This window comes from Pyrus communis, chromosome 1 (genome assembly GCF_041283825.1).
Source record: "Pyrus communis isolate YQ-2024b chromosome 1, ASM4128382v1, whole genome shotgun sequence".
Classification (NCBI taxonomy): Eukaryota; Viridiplantae; Streptophyta; class Magnoliopsida; order Rosales; family Rosaceae; genus Pyrus; species Pyrus communis.
Genome location: NC_142565.1, coordinates 578,765 through 598,961, shown reverse-complemented (window position 1 = coordinate 598,961; position 20,197 = coordinate 578,765). Strand labels below are relative to the sequence as shown.

General features: G+C 38.0%; 3 protein-coding genes across 3 annotated transcripts; 1 reads left to right on the top strand and 2 right to left on the bottom strand.

The window, feature by feature from the left end:
- Nucleotides 1-423: 423 nt before the first annotated feature.
- LOC137721552 (protein DOWNY MILDEW RESISTANCE 6) lies at nucleotides 424-4,844 on the top strand. The gene is made up of 4 exons (XM_088690571.1): nucleotides 424-749; nucleotides 925-1,172; nucleotides 3,491-3,815; nucleotides 4,269-4,844. The coding sequence occupies exons 1-4, from the start codon at nucleotides 552-554 to the stop codon at nucleotides 4,521-4,523; spliced, it is 1,026 nt and encodes a 341-aa protein (XP_088546697.1). The 5' UTR covers nucleotides 424-551; the 3' UTR covers nucleotides 4,524-4,844.
- A 1,624-nt stretch (nucleotides 4,845-6,468) lies between these two features.
- On the bottom strand, nucleotides 6,469-10,444 carry LOC137721282 (caffeic acid 3-O-methyltransferase-like). Its single transcript, XM_068460388.2, has 4 exons — nucleotides 9,892-10,444; nucleotides 7,410-7,720; nucleotides 7,183-7,247; nucleotides 6,469-7,049 (listed from the first exon to the last, which is right to left on the bottom strand). Exons 1-4 carry the CDS (start codon nucleotides 10,308-10,310, stop codon nucleotides 6,747-6,749), a joined length of 1,098 nt encoding a protein of 365 aa, XP_068316489.2. The 5' UTR covers nucleotides 10,311-10,444; the 3' UTR covers nucleotides 6,469-6,746.
- A 4,502-nt stretch (nucleotides 10,445-14,946) lies between these two features.
- LOC137719672 (caffeic acid 3-O-methyltransferase) lies at nucleotides 14,947-17,889 on the bottom strand. The gene is made up of 4 exons (XM_068458711.2): nucleotides 17,283-17,889; nucleotides 15,832-16,142; nucleotides 15,595-15,659; nucleotides 14,947-15,470 (listed from the first exon to the last, which is right to left on the bottom strand). Exons 1-4 carry the CDS (start codon nucleotides 17,852-17,854, stop codon nucleotides 15,168-15,170), a joined length of 1,251 nt encoding a protein of 416 aa, XP_068314812.2. The 5' UTR covers nucleotides 17,855-17,889; the 3' UTR covers nucleotides 14,947-15,167.
- Between the last annotated feature and the right edge of the window lie 2,308 nt (nucleotides 17,890-20,197).

Sequence of the window (20,197 nt, the reverse complement as noted above, 5' to 3'; positions counted from 1 at the left end):
AAAGATTCTCTTCTAGTATACAACCAACACTTAGCAATCCATGCATACGATGAAAGTAGTGCTTCAGGTTGGTTTTTTATGCATGTCTGAAAACAAAAGAATCTGATCAAGGAAGAGAGCCGCCCTGTAGCTTGTTCATATGCAATTCCAGTGCGTTCCCTTTACTCTACTTTCTATAGAACTAAGGCCCCACCTCTTCGATTTGTAATTTGTAATAAGACTTTGATCGGTTGCTCGCTAAATAAAAGATAGAAGATAAGACACATTTATAATTTGATTGCCTGTAGTTTTTACATATCAGCCACTTTACTGTCCATTAATCCCACACCAAGTGTCACATAAAGATTGGCTGCAAGACCCAAGCCTGCAAGTCAATGCTGATCTTGAAATTTGAGGGTATCAACTCCCTTATAAATACCATGTGCAATATCACTAACTCACTAAGCTGTGCAACTTCCTAGAACTTGCTCCAAATTAAGCTTAGCAGCTGAGAGAGAATGCAGATTTTTTATTGCTGTCTTTGTCTCCCCCTTCAAACTTAATACCGAAACATGGAGACAAAAGTACTCTCCTCCGGAGTCATATACACCAACTTGCCGGAAAGCTATGTCAGACCAGAATCCGACCGGCCTCACTTGTCCGAAGTCTCCGAATGCGAAAACATTCCCGTTATTGACCTGGCTTCTCCCAACAGAGCCCAAACTGTGCAGCAAGTTGGCGATGCCTGCAAATATTATGGTTTTTTTCAGGTACCCTCCTCCCTATATCATTAATTAGGATCTTATTTATATGGATCGATCCCTATCTCACTTTAGTTAAGATACAAGATATTGCGAAACTCAACAACCGCATTTTTCACAAACCCAGTACATGTACATATGTGTGCGTACATATTTCTTGATATTCGAGTGATATCGGTGCTAGGTTATTAACCACGGGGTGTCAACGGAAGGAGTGGAAAAAATGGTAGGGGTGGCCAATGAGTTTTTTAACCTTCCTCTGGATGAAAAGTTGAAGCTGTACTCAGAAGACCCCTCAAAAACCATGAGACTTTCAACAAGTTTTAATGTAAACAAGGAGAAGGTTCATAACTGGAGAGATTTTCTTCGCCTCCATTGCTATCCTTTGGACAAGTACGTTCCCGAGTGGCCCTCCAATCCTTCGTCCTTCAGGTACGTCTCTCTCTCTCTCTCTCTCTCTCTCTCTCTCTCTCTCAGATATGCATCATACACCATTGGTATATTATTCTTTACGTTGCTTTCTATCATATGTAATTCATAGTGTACTACATACAAGGTTCTAAAAGGCGACGGCGGGCTGGGGCCTAGCGCCTAGGCGGCTAGCGGAACGGGCGTCTAGACGAATTAGACGGATTTAAGTAAATTTATTGTATTTCGTGTAAATAAGTGTCTGTTTATACTTAAAATATATGTAATTTCATCATAAACTAGAAAATAGAATATCATATATATTATGAAGTACTGGACCATAATGAAAACATGGGGAACAAACATATAATGTGTGTTTATTTGAGTATTCAATAAATCTCTTACAATTTATTGGAAACAATAAAACGCAAAAGGAAATTTATTTATTTTCTATATAAGTGAGTTGCAACCGAGGCAGTGTCTAGGCGGGTGGCTAGGCTGTTTGGACGGGCTATGCGGGTGTTTGCAGATCTAGGCACCATTTCTTAATTTTTAAATGCTTAAACATTAATCGAAACGGTAGCCAACCGCCTAGGCAGCGCTAGGTGGGGTTTTTTTAGAACATTGACTACATATATGATATATCGTATAGGTCTTTAATAAAATAAAGTATTCCATTAGAAAATAATTAAAGTGCAAAAAATTTACATCATCTGTTTCATGACATGTGACATGCTTATCTAATATTTGAACTCCTGAGAAGGCTCATAGATTACGTCTGTTACAAGAAATTTTATAATCAGAAAATTTTTGATCTATTCTTTTCATATTCTAAAATACTAACATGGAGACATTCTAAAATTTTAAAATCTCTTTCTGTACATTGAAAAGCGAAATATTACAAAAGGAACTAGATAGATTCAGTCAGGTGTAATTTGTATAATTTTTAGTTTATAGAGTTTAGCTAGGTTTCTAGGGTTTTCTAAACAATGTTTAATTATCAAAATTAGTTTTCTTTATACATAAATTTTTATATAATTTTTATGTTGCTTTGCTAATGAGTAGTTTCTAGTTAGCATATGCTCCTAGTAGTTTATTAAGAATAAATGAAAATAATTAGAGTAGTTTAGTCGGCAGCAGTTGTGGCCATTTCTCATTATTGTAGGAGGAAAATGGATGCATGTTGACTTTGTCAGAGTCGAATCGGGCTCGATCAACGGCGGTGGGTAGGTGTCGGATGATATTTTAATTTGAGACGGGCCGACCTACATGTTACGCATTTGAAAATCTACCCGTACGAGAGTCGTGGCTGATTGACGGTGATTGCGGCATTTTCAGGGCAGGAAAGGGGAGATCCCAGCCGTCGATGCATTTTGGTTCGGTTTATAATATAGCGGGGTAGTGACGTAAAGGGTTATTCAGCGTTGACGTAGGCAGTATGGATCATGTGGTTGATGAGTGATTGGCTACGTGTAAAAGCAGCACGCAACCAATTTAATTTAACTTAATTTAATTTTCTTCATAATCTAATATGATGTTTCCAAAAGAAAAAACAAATCTAATATGATTCAATTTTATAGAGTGATACCGTGGCAGTGCATTGAACTTTGCACGAGAGTAGTGCGAGAGTCGAATCGAGATGTTGACGTAATCTCGACTCGATTTGAAAAAAGACTTATGAAACAGAAACGTTTAAATAAAGATGAAAATCTTATCACGTTTTGTTACGTATTTTAATTTTTTTTTAATTTTTTTTCTTACATAAAAATATGGTTTAAGATATACTTACATGTTTTTTATATGCTTAGAACACGGACATAGTCGCTATATGTTACTATACAAAGTGAAGAAATACTTAAAAAATTAACTTTTTTCACTTTATAATAAACTATTCCGCATTATAAAACATTGAAAATGATTTCCTCGTGTCTCGTTTTGTCTTCCGTGGCCTTTCTTCAAGTTGATACTGAGTCAGCATTGGGCCATCGAAACTTGTTGTGTCCAATGCGTGGGATTTTATTTGTCGGTGTAGCTATATAGTATTAAAATTCAAGGGCATGGTACACGGGTTACCAAAAAACTAACGGAAAACTAATGAAAATAGTTTAAAAATTTTGAGTCTTAATGAAAAATAGTTGTAAATAAATAGTACCAGGATTGACTTTTAAAAATAAAAATATAATTTTTCGTTAAATAAACAGTATCGGGAGCTTTTCGTTTTCCAAAAATTAATTGTCATTAACAAAAATCTTCTTTTAATTAATCTTTTTTGGACCGGTTCAGGCCGAAATTGGGTTTGGTTTGCTCTTTCAATCTCTTACATTAATTCTTGTGAGCTGCAGGGACACTGTGAGTAATTACTGTAGAGAGGTTCGGGAACTCGGATACAGATTAGAGGAATTAATATCAGAAAGTTTAGGGCTGGAGAAAGATTACATAAGGAGCACATTGGGCGAGCAAGGACAGCACATGGCGGTGAACTTTTACCCGCCATGTCCGCAGCCCGAGCTGACTTACGGGCTGCCGGGCCACACCGACCCAAATGCCCTAACAATTCTGCTCCAAGACCTTGGAGTTGCTGGCCTTCAAGTTCTCAAAGATGGCAAATGGGTTGCTGTCAGTCCCCAACCCAATGCCTTTGTCATTAACATTGGTGACCAATTACAGGTAACATATAATCCAAAAGATTTCTCTATATGACATCTATTCTTCTTAAAGGTTGAATGTTTTGAAGAATACCACTTGCAATCAATTTTATTAACTTTAATCATATCCGTCAAGAGAGTTGATTACATAGGTAAAAATTGCGCTTTGGAGTTTCAATTTTTTATTATAGGTATCAGATTATTTATTCAAACTCGAATTTTATCCAATCGCTAATTTACACCCTAAAACAAGCAACCATAGTAAGAAGTTCAATCAAAGTTAAAGAGAATTGAAGAAATGAGGCTTTCTCATCGAGACGATTCTTTAAGCATATCCACATAATAATTAGAATACTATACCTTAAAATTGAAACCGTAAAATGTGATTATTTACATGTATATCAACCATTGCCATAAATGAGATAAAATTAAGTTAAATAAAATTGATCGCAAATGATATTATTGATTGGTGCAGGCTCTAAGTAATGGGATTTACAAGAGTGTGTGGCATCGGGCCATTACCAATACTGAAAGAGCAAGGCTTTCAGTAGCTTCATTCCTCTGCCCACAAGACGATGCTCTGATAAGCCCAGCAAAAGCTCTCACAGAGGATGGATCTGCAGCCATATATAGGGGCTATACCTACACTGAATATTATAAGAAGTTTTGGACTCGAGACTTGGAGAAAGACCATTGTTTGGACCTTTTCAAGACTCAGCAGCAACCCTAGCCTCATCAAACGTACTTGTGTTTGTTTATTCAATACTATTGTGTAGACGCACAAAACTAACCGCATTATTGATGTTTTCTCTAATTGTATGTTGAACGTACAAGTGATAGAGAATCCATACTAATACGGTCGGTTTTTTTGAATCTAAAGGATTACTCGTAATATATTTGTTGCTTATCTAATTATGGCTTCTCATGGCAAGTAGGAATGCTTCTGTAATTTTGTTGATTTAATTTCTTGATCATAGTGTCAGTTTGAATGAACGTCATAAATAATAATTTCCCAGCTTCGTCATGAATAATAATGTCTGTCATTTTATCATCCCCTTCTTGCCATTTTCTCTGTTTTAGAGCAACTCCACCGTGGTGGATTGCTCGGGGGACAGGCCAAAGAAAAGGGCCCACAACCCGAGGCCCTGTGGATTCGCTCCAGCGTGAAGGAGCTCGAGTGGAGGTGGAGGCCCGAGCTCCGGGCCAATGAAGAATTGCCAACTCGAGTGGATGTGACGTCAGGGCTGACGTCAGCCCGGCGTCAGGCCCTTTTTTAATTTTTCAGTCAGGCGCGTGCACCCCATTCGCAAGTGGGGGCGCGTCACCCAACATAATTTTAGAAAAAGCAGCCAACTTTTCAGATTGAAATGTTATCGTTGGGAAGCCACGTGTGTCACATCCCGGCCCGGGGCGGATCACTTCCCGGGCCCGCTCTACCACCGTAGCACGATATTGTCCGTTTTGGGCTTACCATTCCCTCACGGTTTTGTTTTTGGGAACTCACGAGCAACTTCCCAGTGGGTCACCTATCATGGGATTGCCCTAGCCCCCTTCTCGCTTAACTTCGGAGTTCCGACGGAACCCGAAGCCAGTGAGCTCCCAAAAGGCCTCGTGCTAGGTAGAGATGAGAATATACATTTAAGGATCACTCCCCTGGGTGATGTGGGATGTCACAACGTGACTTCCCACAGTCTGTTCGATCTTAATGGCACTTTAACTTGGACCGTTCGATCTCAACGGTAAAAAAAAATAAAAAAAATCTTATTTAATATCAACCGTTCAATCTGAGATCAACAGTCGATATTAATATGCTTTATAAATAAATAAAGAAAAGAAAAAATAGTTTTAAAATCCGAAAAAATAGTTGAATAAAAATTGTAAAAAATCTGAATTTTTTTAAAAAAAATTGTTTTTACTTTTCTATAAAACCTTCTCATTATCATCTACCTTACACCTCAATTTCATATTTTCTCAACTACTTTCAATCACATTCCTATCTTTCTCTCAAAGTTTCAATCCAATTTTTTTCAACAAAATGACTATTGATGCAGGCGGCGCAACGATAACAATTAAAAATCTTATCCAAAATTACAAATAAAATTATTTTGTATTATTTAATAATTTTTCCGATAATGACATGTGGTGCAACGAGAACGATTAAAATCTTATCCGAAATTACAATTAAAATTATTTTGTATTATTTTATAATTAAAGAAAATACTAATATTTTATTGCCTATTGCCAGGGCTATTGGTGCAACGGTGGAGATGTAAAAGGCAATTAATGTTCATTAGGGCAGTTACTGTTCACTGGATGGATAGCATAGTGTATTGCCTGAGGGGAGGTTTCACACGGTGGAGTTGCTCTTAGGAGAGTTTGTGTATGAGCGGCTGTATGTCGAACCTTATTAACAGTAGGTTTGCGTGATGAGAAAATACATGGTCCTGATTTTGTGTTTGTGGCAGTACATACATCTGTCTGTTGTACAACAAATTTTCTCATTTGTACGACTCATTTGGAAGTGATTCAAAAATGTCTGGTTTCACTATGAATTGTTGGTTTCATAAAGTGGAGGAAGGATATCATGGTTTTTTTTTTTTTTTTTTGTATTAATTTATAACATTTTTAATTAATAAATATTTATTCATCACGTGGCATTCACATCAGTAGAAAAATTTGAGCCCAATGTTGTACTTGTTAATTAACAAAATTTCTAAAGGTAGGCGGTACATTGCAACATAGTACAAAGTTCAAATGGTAAATAATACAAATGAAAAGTCCATGTGGTAGATGCGCACAACGACAAAAGTGCATATAGTATTTACGTAAATTCTTCTATTTTTTTTATAACTTATGAAAGCCTACCTATGGTGAAAAATCCACATGCGATCACCATATAAAAAACCAAAGCAATATGAATACAGACGTTATCATACCAAAGCCAAAGTTATATTCAATTCTTCTTAAGAAGTTCAATGACATAGGTATTGAATGCAGGGCACATGACTCGGAAGCCTTGGAAACCAGATCCTTTAGCCAAGGCCTCGAACTCCTCCTCCGTTCTCTCTTTTCCGCTAGGGCTGTTAGTTAACATGATCAGGTCGTGATGGGCAACTACCTTGGTGGCAAGGTTGATGGTCGGGGCTACCTGAAGAATGCACTCCGCAAGAATCACCTTGCCGTTATCAGGAAGCGCAGCATAGCAGTTCTTCAAAATCTTCAAACAATGCTCGTCACTCCAGTCGTGACAAACACACTGTAAGATTGCAAACACAATTTTAATATTAGCTCCATATATATTAACCATCCAAGCATGATCTTATCAGAAATTGTTATTAGCATTACAAGTAGTCATCGACTTTATTTTTGATAAATCATATATAACTCGCCTTCATGAAAATTGCATCTCCTTTTGGAACACTTCCAAACATGTCTCCTCCAACGTGCTCCACACCTGTATCCAAATCCATAGATCTCAAACTCATTAGGAAAAATGATAAATAGTACATGCATATTTTTTTTAATACAAGCAAATACTGTAGGAGAGGAATCGAACACAAGTTTTTTTTTTCTTAGCCAATTGAGCTACAACCATAATTGTAAATGAAGAATCTACCAGGATATTGGGGGGCATCTTTGATGACATGAGGCAAGTCGAAGTTAATGCCCTTAATCGAAGAGTACTTGGAGACGATCATGTTAACAACAGCACCGGTGCCACCACCAACATCAACAACGGATGTGAGGCCCTCAAAGCCCTTGTAGGTCTCAAGAATTTTCTTCATGGTAATGGTGGAGATGTCAGCCATTGCCCTGTTGAAGACCTTGTTGAATCTTGGGTCAGTGCCATGGTACTCAAAAGCAGTCATTCCATAGGCCTTGTTGAAGGGAATCCCTCCTTCAAGAACTGCATCTTTCAGGTGGTACCTGCAGAAACCCAAACATACATGTCAGACTCACAACCAAAAGCATATATTATGTGTAAAAGAAAACAATATGCCAATGGGTCAGTAACGGTCATGTGGGTTGGCCCGTATGGGTTTATACTACAATAGCAAAGGCACAAGGTATATTGGACTGAGCAATTGGTAAAGCAATAAACCTTTGTATCCGAGTTAAATTTTAACTTCTGACATTTTATTAAACTACTATAATTTATGAGAAAGAAATTCAAATTTATAATTTATGAGAAAGAACTTCTGACATTTTTGTCAACTGCTTTTATGAGTAAACTTTATATTATATATTTTCACTTTTAGTTCTGCCCAATCCCGGTTTCTTGACCTTTAGCTTTGGTTTCAGAGGGATTAGGTTTCATGTTCTCCCCTTTTTTCTTTATTTCATTTTCGTTTTTTGTTTTTAGAATGGTAATGTTTATGTCCCCTCTTCTTTTTCATGTATTCCTTTTTATTGTCTTTGTTTTTTGAGGGGTAAGGTTTATGTTCCCCCTGACTAGGTGTAATTTATTTTTTCGTTATCAATAAAATTTCTCTCGTACCGTCGAGGTTTTCCAAAAAAAAAAAAAAAATGTGTCAGTGAAAAAACACACGTCATTAGTTAATGAGTAATGCTATTCATACTATATTTTTATACCACATTTTCATACTACTTAAGTGACATCTGATGTAGACAATCACATCATTTGAAAAATTTGCAAAACTCAAGAAAATGAAGGAGAAAGATTCCTCGTATACCACAATCATAATTTAATTAACTAGTTTTTCTTAATTATTAGTTTATTAAATAATGAACTAAATTTAAAATCTGATTAATTCAAATAATGTGGTTGTCCACATCAAATACCACCTAAGGTGGTATGAAAATGTAGTACAAAAACATGGTATGAATAACATTACTCTTAGTTAATTAACCTAACTCACATTGTAATTACATTTTTATGATGAAAAGAACAAGGGTGGTAATCGGGGGTAGTGCTCTACGCACTCTTTTTACTTCTTACACATTTTTATTAATTTTTGTCTATTGATTTTCTTTAATTCATTTGATCTAACAGTCAGAAATTGAGAAGAGTATATAAAAACATAAAAATAAGTGTATGCAAAGCATCACCCATCATAAAATAGGTCACCAGAAATCACTCATCGTATACCGTCATATCTTTTCGAGTATGAGGCATATGTTGTCAATTTATTCTTCCATTAATCGGTCCTCTCCAACGCCTTCTGCCTTTTATGCAACACAAGTCCAAAGGTATAGTAAATTCGACTGTATTCTAACTTTAGTTTGATGTACTTATGAATTAATGTTGAGACTCAACTAACCAAATCGAACAACTGTAACATGTCACGTGGTAATAATTGGTCACTTCTTTGTTAATTTGAAATTTAGATTTTATTTGAAGGTTTAAAACGTAATGGGATCTGCCACTTAATACTACGATCTAGTAGTATTCTTTTTTATTTGTAAGTAAGAGGTCTTAGGTTTGATTCTCGCCAAAGACGAATTCAAATCACATTATTGCTAGCTCATTGTGAGATTAAGCCCACCCTCTCCCCTTAGTGTAGATAATATCGTTTGTTCAAAAAAAAAAAAACATAATGGGATTTGCCATTTAAAAGGAAAATTTGAACTACATTATTGTTAGGCCATTATAAAGCTTAACCCACTCCTCTATCTTGTAGATAATATCGTTTGTTAAGAAAAAAAAAATGTAATGAGATTTTGTCTCCAAAACAATTGTTGCAAGGACTTTTTTTTTTTTTTTGAACAACTAATATTATTTATACTAAGGGGGAGAGGGAAGGCTAAGCCTCACAATGAAGTAGCAATAATGTAGTTCAAATTCTCTTCTACCGAGAATCAAACCTAAGACCTCTCACTTACAAATGAAGATAAATACCATTAAACTGTAGTACTAAATGACGCAAAGACTTTAACTCTAAACAATGCAAACAAAAAAATGAAACGGCTTCCATCTAACGGGACTCTAAAACTGTGAACCCCCACACACCAAACCGGCCAAAGGTAACAGTAGCATTTTATGATTGTATTATGATCAACCTAGCTATTTAAATCCTATTAATTAATGTTTGATAATGATCAAATTAAGATGATAAATTAAGAAGAATGGTAAGTACCAGCTCTCAACGGGGACCTTGTCCAGGTTCATGAGGCAGAGAGAAGCAATAGAAACACCATCCTCATTCGTTGTCAGGAACTTGCAGACAGGGCCGAGGCCGTACAGCCGCTCGACTTTGCCATCCTGAAGCGTGCGGAGGGAGTAAGTGAGGATGGAGTAGCTGGCCAGGAGGCGCAGCATGCGGTCCAGCATGACGGGGGCGTCAGGGTTCTTGGTCGGCAACTGCAAAGCTAAGTCCGCCGGAGAGACGAAAACGCCAGGCCCGGCTTTCGCCATAATCTCAAGGAGGTCGAGCTCGATGGCTGCCTTGAGCACCATGGGGAGAACGGAGACGCTGGCTAGCTGCATGGCGAAGAGGCTGGCTTCTTCGTCGGAGACTTGGGTTGGAGTCATCTGAGTCTCTCCAATTGAACCCATTTTTTTTTTTATTTTGGTATTGGCTTTGTCGGTTGAGAGAGACAGAGTAGCGAGGGTGGAGGAGAAGGCTGTGCTAAGTGGCAATATATATTGATTTATTTACTCACTCACCACCATTGATGCGGTAGTACCAAGGCGTCCACCACCCATGCAGGCCCCGATATAAAAGGCCGGCCTTGAGGGTAGCCGAAGTAGGTGCCTACCTAAGGCTTCTACTTCGGAGGGGTCCCAAATTTTTTTAAAATATATAAAAATAAATTTTACAATTAAAATTCAATAAAAATATCAAAAAATAATATAATAGGCTATTGAAAAAGAATTGGTTGAAAAATTAGATTATGTAAACTTAATTAGTACATTTGCGTCTAAAAGCACGAAAAGTATAATATTTAACTAATGTTTGTATATTTTCTTTTTTGATATTAATTATAAACTTTTTTTTATGCATTTAGTGATTTTTTTACACGTATCAATATATTAAAAATTGAGGGTCAGAGAACTCTAGAAACCTACTTCAAAGGCTCACCGACGTCCCCCAAATTCTTAGGACCGGCCCTGCCGACATACCTATAGCATTTTGTTTTATTATTTTATGTGTGTGCAGTAAGAGTTCATATGAATCATATACCCAATATGATTATTTGAAAACTTTGTACTTGAGTTGGTTAGGAGTATTCATCGTTATATTTGAGTTATCGAGTGTGATTCTATCTTAATATCTTGTATGGATAATACTTAAGACCCACTAATGAGTACCTCGTATACTTGCTTTCTGATTTGACTAAATCAAAGATGCATGTTATGTGTTCTTTGTTTTTTAAAGCACAAAAAAGTAAATAACATGTTTATTATTTTTTAAAACAATAAAGCATGTGTTAAAATATCATTGAGCCGAAATAAAAAGTATGTGTATAAAGTATTTACTAGTGAGTATCTAATTATTATCCTAAAGAAATATAATCAAATTAAATAATAAATTAATGATTAACAAATCCAAACTTTATATAAAAAGTGCTGGGTTTCTTCAGTATAGTGTTGTACTTAATGTCGTTGTAATATTTGACGGATAATACTTGGATGCTCATTAGTGAGTGCTCACCTTTTAATTTTGTCCAATTATATTTTAGCATATATTTATTTGTTTTAAAAAATAATGGACATATTATTAATATTTATTGGGCTTTAAAAAATAAAGAACACATGGTATTTTTTTTATTAGGTCATATCAGAAAGTGAGTACATAGAGTACTCACTCTCACTAGTATGTACATAGATCATTCGAGGCCGTACAGCCGCTCGACTTCGTGCAGCGTGCGGGGGGAGTAAGTGAGGATGGAGTAGCTGGCCAGGAGGCGCAGCATGCGGTCCAGCATGACGGGGGCGTCAGGGTTCTTGGTCGGCAACTGCAAAGCTAAGTCCGCCGGAGAGACGAAAACGCCAGGCCCGGCTTTCGCCATAATCTCAAGGAGGTCGAGCTCGATGGCTGCCTTGAGCACCATGGGGAGAACGGAGACGCTGGCTAGCTGCATGGCGAAGAGGCTGGCTTCTTCGTCGGAGACTTGGGTTGGAGTCATCTGAGTCTCTCTGGTTGAACCCGTTTTTTTTATTTTGGTATTGGCTTGGTGGGTTGAGAGAGAGAGAGAGAGAGAGAGAGAGAGAGATGTGGTAGTACCAAGGCGTCCACCACCCATGAAGGCCTTCGGGGTTCCAAATTTATAGGTAATTTAGTCAAAGGGGTTCCAATTTTTTTTTTAAATATATATATACATAGGTAAATTTTTACAATTAAAATTCAATAAAAATATCAAAAAATAATGTGACATCCCATATCACCTAGCGGAGTGACCCTTATATGTCTATTCTCATTCCTACCTAACACGAGGCCTTTTGGGAGCTCACTGGCTTCGGGTTCCGTAGAAACTCCGAAGTTAAGCGAGAAGGGGGCTAGAGCAATCTCATGATGGGTGACCCACTAGGAAGTTGCTCGTGAGTTCCCAAAAACAAAACCGTGAGGGAATGGTAAGCCCAAAGCGGACAATATCGTGCTACGATGGTGGAGCGGGCCCGGGAAGTGATCCACCCCGGGCCGGGATGTGACAAATAAAGTCATAGGCAATTGAAAAAGAATTGGTTAAAAAAATTAAATTATGTAAACTTAATTTGTACATTTGCGTCTAAAATCACGAAATTATAATATGTAATTAATATTTCTGTATATTTCTTCTTTTAATGTTGATTTTAGTGATATTTGATATAGAAATAAACTTTTTCATGTATTTAGCGATTTTTTTTACACATCAATATATAAAAGAATGCAGCTGAAAAAAGGAATGAAAATTTCATTACTTCATGTCATATACAAGTTAATGATTGTTTCGTAATACTATCATAGTATCATCTCAGTTGTATATTATCTCTTCTTTTTTTTTCCGTAATCGTGAGTGATTGTTTCGAGATACTGTCATTGCTAGTTTAGTTATATTATTTGCATTATGATACCATTGCATTTCAACTTTTTGGGGTCTGAAGATACGTCAAAATGTTATCTACAAGGTTCGTTAGGCATTCCGAAAATTGTAGGACAGATGTGATCACGTCTCAAAAGCATTTGTGGGTAATTTTAAAAAAGTTTCCAAATTAGTTTTATAAGTCAATTTGTCACATCCCCGCCCGGGCCCCCATCACATCCTGAGCTCGACTCCACCATAGCACGATATTGTCCGATTTGGGCCCTGACCATGCCCTCACGGTTTTGTTTCTGGAAACTCACACGAGAACTTTCCAATGGGTCACCCATCCTAGGATTGCTCTCACGCCAACTCGCTTAACTTTGAAGTTCCTACGAAACCCGAAGCCAGTGAGCTCCCAAAAGCCCTCGTGGTAGGTAGGGATATGAATATACATATAAAGATCACTCCCCTGGGCAATGTGGGATCTTACAATCCACCCCATTAGGGGCCTGACGTCCTGGTCGGTACACACGCGGCCAGGGTTAGGCTCTGATACCAAATTGTCACATCCCAGCCTGGGTCCCCACCACATCTCGAGCTAGACTCCACCATAGCACGATATTATTCACTTTGAGCCCCGACCACGCCCTCACAGTTTTGTTTCTGGGAATTCACACAAGAACTTCCTATAGGTCACCCATCCTGGGATTACTCTCGCGCGAACTCGCTTAACTTTATAGTTCCTACGGAACCCGAGGCCAGTGAACTCCCAAAAGGTCTCGTGCTAGATAGGGATGAGAATATACATATAAGGATCACTCCCATGGGCGATGTGGGATCTTACAATCCACCCTCTTAGGGCCCCGACGTCCTCGTCGGCACACCAAGGCTAAGGTTAGGCTCTGATACCAAATTGTCACATCCCGGCCCGGGCCCCCACCACATCCCGAGCTTGACTCTACCGTAGCACGATATTGTCAGCTTTAGGCCTCGACCACGCCCTCACGATTTTTTTTCTGGGAACTCACACGATAACTCTTAGTGGATCACCCATCCTGGGATTGCTCTTGCGCAAACTCAGTTAACTTCAGAGTTCCTACGGAACCCGAAACCAGTGAGCTCCCAAAAGGCCTCGTGCTAGGTAGGGATGAGAATATACATATAAGGATCACTTCCCTGGGCAATGTGGGATCTTACAATCCATCCCCCTTAAGGGCCCGACGTCATCGTCGGCACACCAAGGCCACGGTTAGGCTTTGATACCAAATTGTCACATCCTGCTCGGACCCCCACCACATCCCAGGCTCAACTCCATTGTAGCACGATATTGTCCGCTTTGGGCCCCGACCACGCCCTCATGATTTTGTTTCTGGGAACTCACACGAAAACTTCCCAGTGGATCACCCATCATGGGATTGCTCTCATACGAACTCGCTTAACTTCGGAGTTCCTACGGAACCCGAAGCTAGTGAGCTCCAAAACGACCTCGTGCTAGGTAGGGATGGGAATATACATATAAGGATCACTCCCATGGGCAATATGGGATCTTACAATCCACCGCCATTAGGGGCCCGACGCCCTCGTCAGCACACCAAGGCGGGGGTTAGGCTCTGATACCAAATTGTCATATCCTGGCCCTGGCCCCCACCACATCCTGGGCTCGACTCCACCGTAGCACGATATTGTCCACTTTGGGCCCCGACCACGCCCTTGCAGTTTTTGTTTCTAGGAACTCACACGAGAACTTCCCAGTGGGTCACCCATCCTGGGATTGCTCTCGCACGAACTTGCTTAACTTCGGAGTTCCTACAAAACCCGAAGCCAGTGAGCTCCCTAAATGCCTCGTGCTAGGTAGGGATGAGAATATACATGTAAGGATCACTCCCTTGGGCGATGTGGGATCTTACAATCCACCCCCCCTTCCTGGCCTAAGCCCCTACCACATCCCGGGCTCAACTCCACCGTAGCACGATATTGTCCACTTTAGGCCCCGACCACGCCCTCACGGTTTTGTTTTTGGGAACTCACAGGAGAACTTCCTAGTGGATCACCCATCATGGGATTGCTTTTGCGTTACTCTTTTAATTTCGGAGTTCCAATGAACTCTGAAGCCAGTGAGCTCCCAAAAGACCTCGTGCTATGTAAATATGGGAATATCAGAATCCACTCCCATAGGCGATGTGGGATGTTACAAATGTAACCTTGTACATATATGTTGTAATATTTTTCACACAACAATACAAAGAGTTACATGGTATCAAAGCAACAAAATCACTTTCTTATTTTTTTTTTTGTAACATATGAAAACCTACTTATGGTGGAAAATCCAGGTACAGATACACGATCACCATATAAAAAACCAAAGCAATATAAATGCAGATGGTAGCATACCAAAGGGAAATTATACTCAATTCTTCTTAAGAAATTCAATGGCATAGGTGTTGAAAGCACAACACATGACTCGAAAGCCTTGGAATCCAGATCCCTTAGCCAAGGCCTCGAACTCCTTCTCCGTCCTCTCTTTTCCGCCAGGGTTGTGAGCTAACATGATCGCGTCGATATGGACAACTCCCTTGGTGGCAAGGCTACTGTCCGGAGCTACCGGAAGAATGCACTCAGCAACAATTACCTTCCCATTGTCTGGGAGCGAAGCATAGCAGTTCTTCAAAAATTTCAAGCAATGCTCGTCACTCCAATCGTGGCATATCCACTGTAAGATTGCATACAAGACTTGATATTAGTTCCAAATATACTGAGCAACTAAGCTCCTATAAGAAATTAATATTAGCACTACAAAATAATCATCGGCTCTTTTTGGATAAATAATAATTCACCTTCATGAAAATTGCATCTCCCTTTGGAACACTTACAAACATGTCTCCTCCAACATGCTCCACACCTATATTCAACATCCATTGACCTCATGATCATTAGGAAAATTGATAAGAAGTACAAACATTATTCTTACAATAATATTAGGGGAGGAGGAAATCGACCTTGAGGGATTGAATGTAAAGGTAAATGCTTTTAAGTAATTAGGTAACGAACATTATCAGAAATGAAGAACATACCAGGATATTGGGGAGCATCTTCAATGACATGAGGCAAGTCGAAGTTAATGCCCTTAATCGAAGGGTATTTAGAGACGATCATGTTAAGGACAGCGCCGGTGCCACCACCAACGTCAACGATGGATGTGAGGCCCTCAAAGCCATTGTAGATCTCAAGAAGTTTCTTCATGGTAATGGTAGAGTGGTCAGCCATTCCCTTGTTGAAGACCTTGTTGAATCTTGGGTCAGTGCCATGGTACTCAAAAGCAGTCATTCCATAGGCCTTGTTGAATGAGATACCTCCTTCAAGGACTGACTCTTTCAAGTGGTACCTGCACAAGCCCAAAACTAGCATGCATGACTCATTTGTGTTTAAAGCTCAATCTACAATACCTAAGTACGAGCAATCTTGTGAGCTGGGCCAACCCACCTACCACGTGTTTCAAGGCACGCATAACTCACAATAATCAAATAGGATTATTAAGGATGCTAAATTTTCAAATTAAATTATGTGTCATCAATAAGAATGAGCATATTTATCAACGCTTAAGTAATAAACCAATAATTAACTTCTAAATAATTTAGTTTTCAAAATTTAATCTATAAATGAAGGTTTCCTAACGTTACTCAGTCAAATAATATGGTTTGTTGAAAGTAGCATCCACTTAGATTCCAATATAAATTATCATTTCTATCGTTTTGATAAAAATGAGAGAGGGACCCTCTGGCTAATTGATGTAACCTCTGTATAGAAGAATAAAATAGTTAAAATATAGAGTTGTACTACTAAGGAAAACGATTGATAAGAAATAAACGTGTAACATCGAAACACTATGGTGTGGTTGGTAAAGCGGGGGTACCAACTTTCCACCCAATTTTGGTTAAGTAGTAATCATGAAACAGTTGACCAGTCGTCGTATAGAGTAGGAAAAAGTTACAAATTAAATAACATAAAAATTGATAATTTGATTATTACTCAAATGTTGATAAACGTACTCATTATATATTGATGATACATTATTTACTTTGCAAATTTTGCCTAAAAATTTTATCTTCCTAAAACTCTAACAAGAAGTCAATTTTGAATCATGTCCGTCCCGGACAGCCTAATCGGCCAAAAGTAATTGAGTAATGCTAAGGAGACTAAATTTGAAGATTAAATTTGCAAATTAAATTATGTGTCACCTATAGGAATGAGCACGTTTATGAAAGCTTAAGTAATAAACCAATCATTAACTTTCATGTCCTTTAGTTTACAAATTTAATATTCTTAGCATTACCTACAATAACATGAACAAAGAAGAACACATTAGGAAAAAATAGAGAACAATCACATATTCAAGCCATAACTCACAGTTAGAACGTAACATTTTATGAATATTGTATTATGGTCAACCTATTTCAACCCCATTATTTAATGTTTGTTAACGATCAAATTAAGATGATAAATAAAAAAGAAGAACGGTATTTACCAGCTCTCCATAAGGACCTTGTCCTGATTCATGAGGCACAGAGAACCAATGGAAGCACCATCCTCGTTCTTTGTCAAGAACTTGCAGACGGGGCCGAGGCCGTACAGCCGCTGGACTTTGCCGTCGGGAAGTGTGCGGAGGGAGTAAGTGAGGATGGAGTAGCTGGCCAGGAGGCGCAGTATGCGGTCCAGCATGACGGGGGCGTCGGGGTTCTTGGTCGGCAGCTGCGAAGCTATGTCAGCCGGAGAAACAAAAGCGCCAGGCCCGGCTTTTGCCATGACCTCGAGGAGGTCGAGCTCGATGGCCGCCTTGAGCACCATGGGGAGAATGGAGCCGCTGGCTAGCTGCATGGCGAAGAGGTTGGCTTCTTCGTCGGAGACTTGGGTTGGAGTCATCTGAGTCTCTGGGGTCGAACCCATTTTTCGGATTTGGTGTTGGTGTTGATGGGGAGAGAGAGAGAGAGAGAGAGAGAGAGAGAGAGAGAGAGAGGAGGAGGAGTAGGACTGATGGTGGAAGAGATGGTGTGTGCTAAGTGGTAATATATATGCTTTTCCTTGCTCACCCACCACCATTGCTGTGCAAGCAAAGGTATCCACCACCCATGCAGGGCCCACATGCGTCCCACACGTCTTCACCTTTTATAAAGGTAATTAAAATAATTTCAATTCTTTATCTGGTTTTGTTTTGTTTTATATGTTTTTTAGGAGGGTGTGTAGTCGGAATTCACACTCAATATAAAGGATTTGTATAAGTAGTTGTTTAATTAAGAGTATATATTTAATTTGTGTTTGGTTTTTCTCCCCTTAATATTGTTGTTTAAAAAGAAATATGCATAATTTACAAAACCAAACTTTCCTATTACAAAGTACAATTTTTCTTCGAATGCTATACTCAAGGTCAATGGGTTGCCTACCACATCATTCCACTATATAGTATACATCACCAGTTCGAGCATAAGCATGCAATAAAAAATAAAGAAAATTAATGAAAATGATATAAAAAATTTGAGTTTTAATGTTAAAGTTCTCTAGTTTTTTACCCATTGGATTGAAGGGTTTACTTTTTTGTCATATTTTTTTGGAAACTTTAACGAAAAGCTTCCGGTACTATTCACTTTAACGAAAAACCACATTTGTATATTAAAAAATCAATCATGGTACTATTCACTTTATTCTTTATTTTGTCCTTATCGTTAAAACTCAAAATTTTCAAGTTATTTTCATTAATTTTCCTAAAAAACTAAGCAAGTTTTTCTACAGAAATACAACATGACAAGGGATAATTGGAGAAAAGAATAGTGAATTGTCCATCTGAAGTCCTTCTAGCTGGTGATAGAGCATAAATTTACCATAAGGTCGTTATTATTTATTTATTTTTAATAGTGTGTGAAATGATTTTAATCTTCAATTTTCTCTTTAGTTGATTTGGCAAATTTTATAAGATGATAAAAAGGACAACAATGTTTTATAGCATTGAATGTTGAGTGGTCAAACATTAACACGTTTCATATGAGTCCTCGTAGGATTCTTGATCAAGCATCATATTTTCTTCAAGCTTGAATGGTAACATATATTGATTGAGAGACTTTTAGCCAAAATAATCCATAAGATTGGTATAACTCCTCACTCTAGTCCCTGACATTGAAAATCAATAGAAGTGGTCCCTGAGTTTGTCTCCTGTAAATCACTTTGGTCATTCTGTGAAAAATATGTCAATATCATCGTTAAATGAAGGGGTTGGTTTGACTCATCATTAAAAAGGTGGTTGTGTGGTCGTCCAAGTGACAATTTAATGAAGATAGTGACAGATTTTTCACAAAATAAAATAATTTACGATGAACAAATTTAAAAACCACTTCTATTGATTTTCATTATTAAGGATCAAATTGAGGATTATGCTAATTTCAAACATCATTTTGCCTAAAAGCCATGATTTAGATGATATCATTGTCATGGTTTGTGTCATCGTGACTCATCCATGATGTATGAAAGGGATCGGTATTTCTATTGGAAATTTACAAATAAGAACAAAAATAAAAAACAAGAGTGTGACAATTTAATAAGGAGCTGACCTGGTATCTTATAATATGCTATTACCTAAGCTGCGGTGCAAGATCAAATCAGTTGGTGAGTGGAACCTATCAATATCCATTTCCAAATGTTTAAATACTTGACCTAATTTATATAAATATGGTTGTGTTACTTAGAAGACACCAATTATGCCTTCTCCATAATAATTCAGGTATTGTATTATTGATTTCTTCAACTCCACTTAAGCTGAAAGGGTCTAAAACATTTAGTTCTCATGCCTCATTGAGACATCATTCGCACATATAAACTCTGTGAGTAAGTTGATTATCATCGTTTTTGTTTTGTGTGTTTTACATGTATAAACATTTTGAATCAGTTTAAATATGTACTATACGACGTCAACTTAATTAATCTACGAAAATTCAGAAAAAGAAAACAGTTTAAACATAGACATCGAATCTTACTTCATATTAATGTCAATAGTAGTTGCTCAAATTAATTAATTAATAAACGAGTGTGTTGAAAATTGAAACAAATGAAACTCCAAGAAGGATTAATTAGGTTTACAAATGGTATTATATAATTGGTCGGGGTTGGACAAATCAAAGGGGATCACATCTCACCTAATCATGTCGGATCGGATCCACTTCTAGGTGATAAAATCAAAGTGCTACTTCCACGTCTTAATTGGACCCCACCTTTTTCTCGAAGAAACTTATCTTTTCCAGAGACACAAAGCCCGAGATGTAAATAAAAAAAGTTCGACAAAATTCAGAGCCGGAAGCGGTCCAAACTCCTAAGGTGTCAACTCTTTAACAAAACATCCTGACCAACCCTGCCAACCTGCCAACGTGATCATCTTTTCGAGAATTTCGAAAATTCATA

Bases quoted from the DNA above. Each gene is read 5' to 3' on its own strand.
- LOC137721552 (XM_088690571.1), top strand. From the start codon at position 552: ATGGAGACAAAAGTACTCTCCTCCGGAGTCATATACACCAACTTGCCG. The intron at 750-924 runs GTACCCTCCTCC...TATCGGTGCTAG, and splicing joins AATATTATGGTTTTTTTCAG to GTTATTAACCACGGGGTGTC. The intron at 3,816-4,268 runs GTAACATATAAT...TGATTGGTGCAG, and splicing joins ACATTGGTGACCAATTACAG to GCTCTAAGTAATGGGATTTA.
- LOC137721282 (XM_068460388.2), bottom strand. From the start codon at position 10,310: ATGGGTTCAATTGGAGAGACTCAGATGACTCCAACCCAAGTCTCCGAC. The intron at 7,721-9,891 runs GTACTTACCATT...GGGTTTCTGCAG, and splicing joins AAGGTCCCCGTTGAGAGCTG to GTACCACCTGAAAGATGCAG. The intron at 7,248-7,409 runs GTAGATTCTTCA...ATTTGGATACAG, and splicing joins AGATGCCCCCCAATATCCTG to GTGTGGAGCACGTTGGAGGA.
- LOC137719672 (XM_068458711.2), bottom strand. From the start codon at position 17,854: ATGGTGGTGGGTGAGCAAGGAAAAGCATATATATTACCACTTAGCACA. The intron at 15,660-15,831 runs GTATGTTCTTCA...TGTTGAATATAG, and splicing joins AGATGCTCCCCAATATCCTG to GTGTGGAGCATGTTGGAGGA. The intron at 15,471-15,594 runs GTGAATTATTAT...GCAATCTTACAG, and splicing joins GAGATGCAATTTTCATGAAG to TGGATATGCCACGATTGGAG.